This window comes from Echinops telfairi, unplaced genomic scaffold (genome assembly GCF_000313985.2).
Source record: "Echinops telfairi isolate 266 unplaced genomic scaffold, ASM31398v2 ScPeMD7_3;HRSCAF=10, whole genome shotgun sequence".
Lineage (NCBI taxonomy): Eukaryota > Metazoa > Chordata > Mammalia > Afrosoricida > Tenrecidae > Echinops > Echinops telfairi.
In genome coordinates, this window is record NW_022103899.1 from 51338120 (window position 1) to 51352430 (window position 14311).

Genomic DNA, 14311 nt, shown 5'->3' on the forward strand with positions numbered 1-14311 from the left:
TGCACTTTGGTGAAGCACATTATCTGAAAATTATACTTTAAGTTAATAAAACATGTCTCCATAAATGAATACCCAATTTGAAGCATTTTTCTCTAAGGGTACTCAAGCAATCTAATGGTTACTCATAAAACAAAGACTTATAACTAAAACCCATACCTCAAACGTGTACTTTTCTCTGTTATTAAATAGCATTAATATGGTCATCTGGAAAGTGGAGACTTGCAGTATGTGTTTCCGTGTATTAGAACCAGTTACTTGTGCACCTCCAACACCAACTTCAGATCCATCTTCCTGTTTCATTTTTAAAAAGATATGTGAGGCATATAATTAATTATCCCCTAGCATCGCAAGAGTAATGTTTCACTTAACTTCTGTAATCCCAAACTACTTTAACAAAATTACAATAATTTACTCCTGTATGAAAATAAAATTATAAGTATAATAAAATCAACTATTTAATAGAGGTGCATTAATTCCAAACTTTAAACATTTAAGCAAATTAATATAAAATAATGGCATTTACCTATTTTTAAATGTTTCATATTAAAAGCTGTTTAGTTGTCCATTTTTTTGTTAGGTCCAACTGGCAGCGATTCTGTGTACAACAGAATGAAACACCACCTAGTCCTAGGCCATCCCGCAAATGTTCTTAGGTTTGAGCCTATTGTTAAAGCCACTGTGTCAATCCATCTTGGGAGGGGAGTGTTTGCCTGCCTCTTTTCACTGCCCCACTACTTTACCAAGCATGAGATCCTTTTCCAGGAACTGGTCTCTCCTGGAAATATGTGCAACTTGAAAGAGACAAATCTCACCATCCTTGCTTTCTAAGAAGCATTCTAGCTGTACTTCCTCCAAGACAGAACTGTCATTTCTTTTAGCAGTCCATGGTGCTTTGAATACTCTTGGCCAGTGTCATAATTCAAATGCACGGGTTCTTCTTCAGTCTTCTTTACTGAATTTCCAACTATTACATGCATATGAGGTAAGTGAAAATACCATGGGCTGGGGTCGGGTGAACCTTAGTCCTCGAAGTAACTTCTTTGCTTCTGAACACTTTAGAGAGGTCTTTTGCAGCAGATTTACTCTAATGCAAAGTGCCATTTGATCTCTTGACTGCTGACTGTAGATCCAAGCAAGATCAAAACCTTAACTTCAGCCTCTTCTTCATTTATTATGTTACCACCGATTGGTCCAGTTGTAAGGATTCCGGTCTTCTTAACACCGAGTTGTAATCCATACTGAAGGCTGCAATCCTTGATCTTCATCATCAAGTGATTCAAGTCTTCCTCACTTTCAGCAAGCAAGGTTGTGTCATCAGAATATCATGGGTAGTTAATAAGCCTTCCTTCACTCCTAATGCCACATTCTTCTTCATATAAATCAGCTTCTTAAATTATTTGTTCAGCTTATAGACTGATAGGTGAGAGGACAGAACCCTGACCCACGCCTTTCCCAATTTTACACCATGCAGTAGTCCCTTGCTCTATTTACACACCTACCTCTTGATTGATGTACAGGTTCCACATGAGCACAACAAATTGTTCCAGAATTCCCATTCTTCTCAAAGCTATCCAAAGTTAGTTACAATGGCCCTCAACAAATAAAGAAACTGTGCCTGATTACTTACCCTATTTATGAGGGTAAGTAATAAAGTATTGCTACTAGGGTTCCAGTTCATATAGCAAATAAAATGTACCTTTGTCCGGTTAAAAAGCCTTTGAAAAGGATTTTTTTTTTGGGGGGGGGTGCTATGCGGGTAATCACTTTTGAAGTCAGGGTTAACAAAATTCAAATAGACACCTTCCAGAATCATTGAAGAAATCAGTGGTATTTACACTAAGTGTTTCTCTTAAAAAAGTCAGAATGGCCTCAATGATGAGCCATGAAAGGGACCATCAACCTCAACAAATAAAGAAACTGTGCCTGAAGTCCAGAAAATTGTGGAGGACCATAGAACCACCACTGATGCAAGAGCTACTTGGTGCCAGGATCTCACATGAATTGACATTTTCAATTTGCAGAAAACATCTTGGCATCAGCAGTCTTTCAGCTTGATGGGTGTCAAAAGTATTACAGGCTCATCAGGCAGCTTCAAGAGCCAAACTTTCCATCAATCTTTTAATTAAGACTTAAGCTAACAAAGACCGTTTTAGGGAAATGATTAGACCCAGGAACACGTCTTAGATTTACCAATGAAATGCACAGAAAGCAAGTTCCAGTGAAAACAGCGGATTCCAAGGGGGGTCTGCTGAGCCGGTTGACATTAAGCCAGAGATGCTAACGCAAACAGTTCTAGCAATTATTTTTCTTAGGACCCCCAAAGGGTGATCTTGATGGATGTTTTCAAAGGACCCAGGATGTCACAGAGGCCGATGAAGAAGTTGAAGGACACTGAACGTGCACTGGTAAGGAAAAGGCCTCTTCAAGGGTAGCAAGGGTTGTTCTATGGGAATTAACCTTAAAAATCTTTCCGCATCCTGTCTATAACAGCTTGATCTTGCCACTCCAGGCTTCAATTTGTTCCCAAAACTTACTGGATGTTTAAAAGTAATGCAATTTGAGTCTTCAAAATGCCAGACCTGCTGTGAGGCACATCGTGTAAATTGAAAAGAAGACTCCTGCTGTGAAGGGTTGAAAAGGCACAAGTGAAGAAAATAGCACCCTGCTTTGTTATTCTTGTTTAATAAGATATCTATGATTTTGCAGGAGTATTTTTTGAGTTACCTTCAAGCTACAGAACAAACACTGCCCATCCTGAGCCATCCTCACAATTGTTAGGTTTGACTCCATTGCTGAAGCCATGGCAATCTATCTTACTGAGGGTCTTGCTGTTATACACTGACATTCCACTTTACTAACTATGATCCATCTCCTTGTCCAGACACTGGTCACTCCTGATAGCATGACAGAAGTACACGAGATGAAGTCTCATCATCCTAGTTTCTAAGGAGCACTCGAACTGTACCTCTTCCAAGGCAAATTTGCCCATTTTTTCCTGGCAGTCTGTGATATATTTAATATTCGTTGACAACAAAATAATTCAAAGGCATTCATTCTTTTCTGGTCTTCCTTATTCATTGTCTAGCTTTCACATGTACATGAGGTGACTTGAAAATACCATGGTTTTGGGTCAGGCACCTTAGTCCCCTCACAGTGGCATCTTTGCTGTTCAACACTTTAAAGGTTCAGGAATGGATCATACACACTGGGAATGGAGTAAACAGATCACTGGAGGTCAGGCCATATCCTTGGTGGCGCAAATGGTTAACCTACGACAACTGAAGGGCTGAAGGTTTGAGAGAACCCCCCCATGGACACACAGTAAACCCTGCTGGTCATCTGCTCCCGAGAAATGGGCTCCTAAAAACCCCATGGTGCACAGTTCTAAGCTGGCATACGGGGACACCAGGTGTTGGAATCCATTCAAAAGCAACTGCTTTGATAGTGACAGTATGGCTGGGGAAGAGATAGCATTTACTGCTACCTTGAGTGTCCTTGAACCCTGTTCCCCAGACTGCATTTCTGAAGGTGCCCTGAGCATGTTTTGGACACTAAGCACACAAAAGCTTCGTGTCAGGGTGGGGTTCTGTTCTACTTCACTCATAAAACAAATATTCTTTTGAATATGTTCACTTTTAATAAAAGCCATTTAAAGACATCACATTTCCATTGGGGGTGGGGGGGGAGAAACACTTTAAAGAAGTCTGGCCGTTGTTCTTGACTGTTGCTTCCAAGAGCAATGCTTGTGGTGCCAAGTAAAACAAAAATCATTAATAATTTCAATCTCTTTGCTGTTTATCATGTTATGCTCCTTGTATTATTTAAGACTTTCCTCTACATTCCCCCGCTGTGAACATTTTAAGGTATCTGATCAAGTAATTAATAAAAATTTACCTACAATTAAAGCTAAAACTATTTTAACAGTGTGCAGTGGGATACTAATGGGCTTATGAGAGATCATTGAATGGTATTATACCACTATCAAAGAGTTAGGCTTTCTTTGTTTTGTATCTGCTGATTACAGCAAGATTTTGTGTATCTTTGATTACACAAAATAGCATTTGGGGGGGGGTGTGTATGTGTGTGTGGGGAGGGGAGCGGTGGGGAGAGCAGAGAGCAGTCACCTGCCATTCTCAAACCCTATTCCTGTATTATGTGTATGATTTAGGAAATAATAAGTAGCCACTTCCTTAAGCTTTTGTTAATTGACACAAGTTTTTTAAATCAATGGTTTAATACAGCAGGTGCTCAATCTGTGGGTCACGACCCCTTGAGGGGGAGGGTGTCGAATAACTCTTTCACAGGGGTTGCCCAATTCATAACAGTAACAAAATTATAGTTATGAAGTAGCAACTAAAATAATTTTATGGTCAGGGGTCACCACAACACGAGGAACTATATTAAAGGGTCACGGCATTAGGAAGTTTGAGAACCACTGGTTCAATAGATCTGACAAAAATAGCGTTTTTAGAAATAAACTCTACTTAAAACAGAAATAAACACTTAAAGCCCAATTCTTTTCTTTTCCATGACCTTCCCACTTAATACAACAGTGCATAATATTATTCAGCTTAATGAATCAAGCAATATTTTCCATTCAAATTAAATATTAAGATTAGACTTTTACATGTACTGACATACAGTATCCCAAGTCTAATCTTATAAAATATTTACTTACCCTAATATCATTTATTCCTTAACAAGTATTGCGGGTATGGTTTTCATATTTTCAAATGATGTTAGCAACTGAGTAACTGAAGTAAATAAAGCCAAGGTTTTCCACCTTGTAATATTTGTAATATGTAGTATAGTAACAGAAATAAATAATGTATGAAAGTGAATTTGCTAGGCTAGGTTACCCAGTTGAGCAGAAATTTAAAAATCACTACTACAGAATAATTTTAAGTTAACTTAACATACGTTAAGTTCAAACTCTCAATATTTACCTTTTTAACTGGCCCATAAAAGGTGGCATTGAGATCTGCAGAACCCATATGATGTTGGAGTGTGAGTTGTCGACCACTGTGTTTGGCTAAGTAAAACCTTTAACAAATCAAACCACATTTTAGAAACTCATCCAATTTTCACATTTGAAATTACACACAAGATAACAACAAAGTTCATTAAAACGTGAAATAAAAAAGGAAAAGGAATTTTTCCAAGAACTCTCTGAAGCCCCTTAGCATATAAGAAAGACTTCAGTTAACTTATGAAATCGTTTCTACTGGTACAATTGGTCCCTAGCCCGTTGCTCTGCCACTGCTCTTTATACCAACATAAAGCAACTCATTCAAGGATTTCTCCTAAGTCAGTGGCAGATACTAACAGCACAAAATATTATCTTAGTAATTAATGCATTTATACTGAATAAAGGATATTAACAAAATTGCAATGTATTTCTCATTTGAAATTAGGTTTAAGAAACTGAGAACTCCATTCTGTCTCCAGTGAAGGCACTCAAAAGTGGGTGAAGGGAGACGTTGGACAGTGTAAGACATGACAAAATAATAATAATTTATGAATTATCAAGGGTTCGTGAGAGAGAGGGGAGGTGGGATAAGGGAAAAATGAGGCGCTGATACCAAGGTTCAAGTAGAAAGCAAATGTTTTAAGAATGATGAGGGCAACAAATGTACAAATGTGCTTGACATACAATGGATGTATGTATGGATTGTGATAAGAGTTGTACAAGCCTCCAATAAAATGATTTTAAGCAAAAAAAAAAAAGTAATTTCAATTTGAGACATTTATTTATACAAAGACAGACTTAGGCTCACCTTCTGAATATCTCGAAAGCATGTCTTGGTGCTGGTGGGATGTTGCACTTGGGTGTGGCTGACTGAGTGGGCCAATATCCTGTTGTGAGCACTCGGACTGTAAGATCAACACCACCTAAAGATACCTGCTTAGAGTTGGAAGAAATATCCCCCTCAAAATTAGCTACATTTTACAACTCATTCTGTCTCCTTAGACACTGCAAGATTTATCATCAAAGTAGTTGCATCAGAATGAAAAAGTCAGCCTTACCTAGCAAATAAAATAGTTCTTGTTAAAGGTTAGACCAGTTCAATATTTTCCAAATTTTAACTGTCATGGTAAATACTTTAATATTTTTTTAAGATGTTGAATTTAAAAGGTTCCTGAGAGGCACTCTTAAAATTAAAAAGCACACCAGAAATGCTGATGGTGAAATATTATCTATTTATTGATATACAAAGCTTATTCTAAACTTTCAGTGCATTTTTATCTGACCTGAGTTAATGATATAGACTTTGATCAAGAACAAAGTGGGTACTTATGAACATGAAGCATTCCAAACTCAGTCTTCTTTACAAGTACAATTGACTTTTGAGCAACAGGGGCTTCAATTGGGTGGCACAAGCCATGTATACAAGAAATTGTAGGAGTCCTTTTTGCCTGTTGCTATGGCAGTTACCACAAGATTTGCAGATTATATATGCTTAAAATGAGTGTGATTTGAATATTACATCTAGCTGTTAGTTTCTAGTTACGCAAAGAACTAAATTATTGGAGAGATGAAAGCAAAGATGATCATCACACGGAGTTTTAAATGGACACTAAACACTTGGAGCTCACCATGACCACCAAAAGGAAAAAAAGGTAACACTTAAGTGGCTCCCCACAGTTCAAACGCGAGTTCAAGGGTCCATTCTACCTACTCCAATTTTAGGAAACTAAAATTTTGGAAACCAAATCTTACATGCTGTAAAGAAGAGATGATCATTGCAGATACTCGATGATGCATGTGGGGAACCCTGCACATTTCCAAGGGAGGGCTCTGTGTCTTAGCTTAGTTCAAAGCAACGAACCCTCATCAACAGGCGTGAGATTGACCCATGATTCCAAAGATGAGTACAATTAAGTCTTTGATCTGGTCTCCTACATAGTCACACAGGTTGTTCTATTTCCTTTCAGTCTTTCCTTAAAATGTCAATTTCTAAACAAGGGTTTCCTGAATTCACCCTTGCCTGCTACAGATTTCCTCTTAGTTTGTGTCATCACCTATGGTGTTATTTCTTTACTTATCGTTCTTCTTGATTTGTATCATTCACTGCTATATCCTTAGCGCCTAGCACAATGCTTAGCAAAAACTTCGGATGGCTAAATAAAAATAAAAAGAATCTCTAAGAGCTATTATTATTACCAACTATCTTAGTAACAACCTGAAATAATTCAGCTTATAGTTTTAAGCACATGACAGGGTTGCGTCTCAGACTAAGTTTGTCAAGGCATTTCTTGATTTGCTGGTTGAATAATCAGAACACAATAGCCAAACAGCCTCCCTCATATGTGGGAAGAGTAGTGGAAGAAAAATCAGCAAGAAAAAGTATTCAGGAAATACAATTATGGTGATATATTAGATATAAGCAGACATTTCTAAACAAGGAAGAAAATTACAATGATAGGAATTTTCTGTCATCCTGAACTTCTACTTTGTTGCTAACTTGCATCTTTTCTGCTTTCAGCCTATCTCAACTATAAGCAATTAATATGTAAGAAGCAAATTGTACCTCTATTTACAAGTGAATAAGAATCTCTTAATGTGTATAATGTTTATATCAATAGAATTCACTATTTTTACAGTTCTTGCTTGTTATTTCTGAGCATAAAACAGTGGGACCAGAAGTGATCATCTTCTATTTACTATCAAAAGAAGAATTCCAAATTTATGAATAGCTGTCATGTTACTTAACCACAGAGCGTGTGTGGTCACGCAGAAGGAAAGCATTGTAGACGTTCATAAGCTGTGGAGTTCTCTATAGACTTAAGGTTCAGTTAGGGTGAACAAGAGCAGCAGAAACAACAAAAACAAAAATCTCACCCTCAATTAATCAACACCAAAACTTATCTGACTCTAAAGCCATTTAAGTTCCAGTGTACCATCCTCTGGGTGTCATAATACACTATAATCTCTGCCCTTTTAAATCAATTGAATTCATTCTCCATCAGCCTGAAGATGCCAGGTGTCTGTTTATTTTGACTTTATAGAAGAAAATCCTGAGGTACAGAAAGGTCAGGTCCAGTATCCTAAAATAACACAATCCTGGTGAAAGAAGAACACTAAAATTCAACATGCTTGTTTAGGCTCAATATTCTTTCTATCATCTGTTCAACTGATTCAATTTTCACTGTATTCCTTCAAATAGGAGAAAGATTGCAATTTAGAAGAATTAAAATGGGGGGAGGGTGTGTTTCCTAACATAAATATGACTAGGAAAAAGATTAAATGGGAAAAGTGCTTTTAAACCCAAACCAAACATACAAACTCACTACCATCGAGTGATCCCAAAGTACAGCAACCCTGCCCTAGGACAGGGTAGAACTGCCCCAGTGAACTTCTGAGACTGAAACTCTTGGTGGGAGTAGTCGGTCCAGTCTTTCTCCTGCAGAGTGGTTGGTGCTTTTGAAACGCTGAACCAAATGTGTAACCACTTTTATAAACAACTTATATATAATACAAGCATTCCCACTACTGACATTTTAAGAAACCACACCAGCAGTTCAATTAATTGCTATAGGGATGGAAACTCCAACTACAACGACTTTACATAAAAATACATATGGTAGAAATTAAAGTAGAATCTTACCCCAGTGGCCTGTAGGTGTTGCCTGAACTCATCCATGGTTGTGTTTGAGATGCTCATATCCCTAAACATTCCTTCCAGTTTTGATGTAAACTGACACCCACATTCAGTCTGTGAAAAAAAAGTACAAATATATACAAATCAACAGGAAATTTTATAAGAAAAAAACAAAACAAACTATCATGCAACTCCATCCCTGATAATTTCCCTTCTAAAGGTTTCCAATAGTTGCTCTATGCCTTTGACTAAGAAACTTAAGAGTGTTTAAGAAAGAGTCAGGCCTGCGGATTTTATTCCAAAATGCATATTCCAAGACACTCCCAGAGATTCCAATATACCTCCCAATCAAAGGGGGAGATCAAGCCCTGAATTCCTAACAAGCACCTCAGATGAGAAAGGTCTATCTAAAAACAACTTCCCTTGCTTGCTTTGCAAATTTCCCACAGACCTTCATGAACTTGGAATTCTGTGACGCCAAGTAATAAATTCAGCAAACTGCATATGTCCCGGAACTTGACCAAATGTATACATAACCCACACCTTGCTCAAAATCAACATATCTTTACTGATTTCTAGAAATAAACATTTTAAATCAAACAATTCGCAATCTAGTGTTGTTGGTGCTCAATTATATGGTATCAGTGTGTTTTATTTCATCTTACGTGCACCTTACCTTTAACTTAGATATCATATTTTTTTCAGAATCATCAGAAACACTTTTATTTGTGAGAAGTCTCCTTGCCAAGTGCTGTTTATAATAGCGTTCAAATACATCTTTTTCTTGCATAAACCTAAAAAGGACCATTGCCTTATCCAATATTGTTTCTACTTCTTGTTCTGTTAGCTGCAGAATTAGAAAATAATTTATAATTATTGAACCATAGTTATACAAAAATCGCATCACAGTTTAAAATAATATTGTTTGAAAATGATCTGGTAAACACAGATCATGAGAGGAGGCTTAGTTTAAGCAAGTGCCTCCTCCCTCACATGGCACAACTGCCCCACTCTCATCTAGTGGTTGAACGGCAGATTGGGGTTATACCCTAGAGCACGACTGCTGCTGAAATCGAGACATGTGATAAAGATACGACTGAAACACAAGAAATAAAATTTTACTAAGAAAAATGTTCAGAAAGCCTTTGTATAATAATTAGGCAGAAACTTAAAAACCAGGATACTATTTTACATTTAACCTCACTAGAAACCTAGACTTTACAACAGAAAGATAATTTGTTATAAATCAAACAGCAAAAAGGCTACATGTTCTTAGCTTTTAAATAAGGCCAAGATGATACTCTGGTGGGGGTTGTACTAATTGTACATTTAAAAAAGAACAAAAGACTCAAAGGTAATGTAATTCATATGCTTTTCTACTCGCTACATCCTTGACGATCTTCCTCTTGTTCTTTCTGCCTCTTTTGGGGGGGAAGTGTGGAGAGGGTTAGGGTGTTTCATACTGCTTTCATTTAGACCTGTGGTCCAATGTTACACTGCCCTCGATTCACATTCCAGAATAAAGTGGGGAAATATCTCATGTGATAATATCTTTTGACTCTCAATGTTACAGTGTGATTCCAAGATTCCAGATATACCATAAGGGTTTGAAACTGAGCTTCATATGTGCTTTCAAAATGAATTTTTACAGCTACTCTTCTAGTTTCTGCCTTAAAATTCTTATCACTCCAGTACTGTTTAAGGCACATTAACTCACAAAACATGATGTGAGCCCACAAAGTTCTGTGCTAGTGGATGACTGTCCTCAAGATCCTTGTTAATTATGTGAGTTGTTGTTAGCTGCCACTGCGCCAGCCCGACTCATGATGACTCCATACAGAACAGAGCAACAGGCAGGCGTCTTGGCCCTGGAATAGGTAGCAGAATTGACTGTGGAGATCCATAGGCTTTCATTGGCTAATTTTTAGAAATAGGTCACCAGAACCTGCCTTCCTTCCTGCTCTATCTTAATCTGAAAGATATTAGCCAACAACATAGGAACATGGAAGCCACCTTCACTGAGTCTGCTCATGAGGTGCACTGGCCAAAAAGACAATCTGGATTTCCCTTATGGAAGGTGAGAATTTTACCACTGAAACCCCACCGTCCATTGATACACACCACAAGGAGCCCATTAAAGGGAACAGCCTTCTCGAAGTATATAAAACAACAGTTATTACATTTTTGTCAGAATCAGGTATGCGATAGCAGGTCCAAGGGTCCATTAAGTTCAAAGTAGTAGCTATGGTTGTAAAAAATGTTTGAGAGTTTTTTCTTTCTTCAAATGGTAGGAAACCACAGGGAGTTGGGTAGCCTTCTCTGACAGACAGTGGCACCATGTGAGGTGCAGCAGGCAGGACTGAATACAGATCCCCAGCACGGGAGGTGAGAATTCTACATTATAACCACCACTGCCTTTTCTCTTTCTTGAGCTTTTCAGTGGTTCTCAACCTGTGGGTCACGACCTCTTTGGGAGTCAAATGACCCTTTCATAGGGGTCGCCTGATTCATAAAAGTAACAAAATGACCGTTATGAAGTAGCAACAGAAATAATTTTATGGTCAGGGGTCACCACAACATGAGGAACTGTATTAAGGGGTCGCAGCATTAGGAAGGTTGAGAACCACTGGCTTATACAGTAGCCATAGATAGAGAAGACCATTGACAATCAAGACTATATAGTTCTGGTTTTAGTACCAATTATACATGAAGTAAGATGTGAAAGTACTTTTGATCATTTCAAGTATCTTAAGCAGTCTTTTTAATAGATCAGAGCATTACTGAAGTACATAGCAGAGGGTTGTGCTTACTTTCAGACCTCTAACATTTGCTTTTATACTTTACTTAACATTATCTACAAATGAAAGTTCGTGAGTTTTCAAATGCATCCATACTTACCCCTTTGACCCCCTTTTTCAGCTTATCATCAATAAATAATGAGAGGTATTCTGGGGACCTGGAGTTGAGGTTGAGAAAATACTCAAAGTCACCTGCAATCGTTTGTTTAAAGAGCCGATCATTATTGAACGATTCCTGGAGGAAACGATCAAATCTACTCTTCAGATCCAATAAGCCCTTACAAATAAAAACAAAGAAATTTAGGATACATAATAGTATTTTTATAATTAATCCACATGTGATCATCAGAAAATCTGTATTTTTAAGCCTGTATTTAATCACTTTAAAAATGCCAGTGCTAAGATGTATTTCATTCCCCACTTATAGTACACTGAAGATGAAAGAGAGTCCTCTCACTTCTCCTCATCTTTTGTCTGAAGTAACGAGTTGGGTAAGACCGGAGAACTAACTTTTTAAGATACACATATAAAAGCTGATTATAGTAAAACAAAAGAAAAAAACTGGAACACAATCAGCATTACTGAGTAAAGCATTTTAAAACTAAAAGTTTTTTATTTTAAACACACCATGTTATACAAACACTAGGCATATAAAAATGGTTTCTTTTTATCCTTGAGACTAAATAAGATCGACAGGCAGACTTAAATAAAAAGAAACAACTGGGGTTGGGGTTCCCTGATAAAATGGATACACTTCAAAATTCTAAAATATTTAGGATAATCACATCTACTTACCATTGAGACAAACCAAAAGTACATCATTATAGGTTAGAGAAAGTGTCAAATTACTAGCATTATAAACTTAAATATTCTCTGTTTACTTACCTGGATATAATCAACAGGATTCTTTCCTTCTCCTTCCTCAGAAACAAGGGCTTTGCCTTGTTCCCTCAAGTAGGAACTCATACACTCACACATGGTTTTCAAACCATTTGGCACACGACTAAATAACTTGTACATGCAAGCAAGGTCTGAAACCAGGGGAAAAGAAAAGAAAAACAAACTGGCTACATTAAAAATGAAGGAAAAATGTGAATCTGCTTGCACATTGATTTGGGCTACTTAGAGAAACTTTTATCTCCATCACTACCATTTACTAGACAACATGGAGTAGTATTAAAAAATAGCTAATTTTTTTAATTAGGGAGAAAGAACAGGAAAAGTTAGTAATTATTAGCACAATTTAAGAATTACAGCTTTTAGATAAGATACTCTGAAAATATTAATAAAATGTCCTGCCAATATAGAGAAGATGCCCTAACAATATAACAAAACAAGTAATATCACAATAAATTAAACCTGTAGTTTTGAGTACCCACCTAATTTATCTGTATAACACTAACATAAACCCCACTAATTACAGTAATGTATTAAAAGGAAAATTCATAATTTTGGTGTAAATGGCAGTCAATGTAATAAGGGAAAGATATAAAAAATCAATTAAAGTCTTATATGTGACAGCTGGGCAATACATATGGAAGAACAGATGCATTTGAATTATAGTGTTGACTAATAATATTGATTACAACAAAGATTGTGTATGTCAGAAGAACAAACAAATGTCTTAGAAAAACTATAGTAAGAATGTTCCTTAGAAGCCACATTGGTAAGACTTTTATCTTACGCACTTTGGACAAGGGCTAAGTGCCTATAGCAGGAATCACGCTTGGCAGAGGGTCAGTGTAAAAGAGGAAGATGCTCAATGAGCTAGACTGGCATGGTGGCTACAACAGTGGGCTCCAAAGGACCAAGCAGTGTTTTTTCATTCGGTTGTACATTGGGTCACCGAGTTTTATTATGATTGAGAACATCTGAAAATGAAGTGGGAACAGCAGCTCCAGATGAGGAGCTTAGCAAACTTTTTCTGTGAAGGAACAGTTTAGGTTTGTGGCCCAGCAGTTACTCTGGCAACCGCTTAACTCTGCCTATGTGGCACAACAGTCACTAACAAAACAAATGCCTGGGTATGACTATGTTCCAGTGAAATGTTATTTATGGGCACCCAAATCTGCAATGATTAATTCTGATGTGTAATGAAGTATCATTCTGTTGATATTTTACCCCCTTAACCATTTAAAAAATTTAAAAACCATTCTTAGCTTACAAGATGAACACAAAGCTGGTGGGGGGTAGGCTCGGCCTTAATTTTTCCATCTTATTCTAGGATTTGGAAGAGCACAAACTTGATCCTAAAACTAAAGCTGTATGTAATTATAGAGCATACTTATCGTATATACTCGTGCATAAGCTGAGTTTTCTCAGTACATTTTTAATGGCGTTTCTGTGGTAAAATTAAGTGCCTCGGCTGATATTTGGGTCAGCTTATACTCAAGTATAAACGGTAGTAAGTTTTACAAAGGGTATCCAATTTCTCATATATTTGGCATGAAGTACAGCAAACTTTTCATATTAAAAATTTATGATTTACAAGTCAAACAATGAACATATATACACTACACTAAAGTTGCCATATAAAATACCTCTAATAAAATAGCTCTCAACTTATCTATTTTGTTCCTATATAGTTACAAGTTTTACTTAGTATTTTGTTGTATATTTAATTGTATTAATGTAATGTCAGCTAATTATACAGGATAGTAGAGAATGTGAAAAAGAAAACAGAAAACACCTGGTTTAAGCAGGGAAAAAAACTTTTTGTAAAAGACTATTTAAATCAGGGGATGCCAAACAGCCCATGGGTCAAATATGGCCCCGTCCACCCAACAGCCTGTCTGTTTTTATATAGCCCATGAACCAAGAATGACTCTTACATCTTTAAACGGTTGGGAAAAAGTAAAAATGTATTATGACATGAGAGAATTGTGTGAAATGCACAAATTTCAGAACCTA

The 14311-nt window shown here is 37.0% G+C and overlaps 1 protein-coding gene across 2 annotated transcripts in view; it reads right to left on the reverse strand.

The window, feature by feature from the left end:
* CUL3 (cullin 3) overlaps positions 1-14311 on the reverse strand; it is a 64016-nt gene that overhangs the window by 20226 nt on the left and 29479 nt on the right. The window contains exons 5-11 of one of the 2 annotated variants that reach the window (XM_004701649.3): positions 12287-12432; positions 11502-11678; positions 9280-9450; positions 8610-8717; positions 5778-5902; positions 4947-5043; positions 157-291 (exon numbers count right to left, since the gene is read on the reverse strand). In XM_004701649.3, the coding sequence (XP_004701706.1) occupies positions 157-291; positions 4947-5043; positions 5778-5902; positions 8610-8717; positions 9280-9450; positions 11502-11678; positions 12287-12432 (959 nt within the window). Of the gene's footprint in view, positions 1-156; positions 292-4946; positions 5044-5777; positions 5906-8609; positions 8718-9279; positions 9451-11501; positions 11679-12286; positions 12433-14311 lie in introns of both variants that reach the window. The other variant, XM_045294080.1, reaches the window with a different exon arrangement.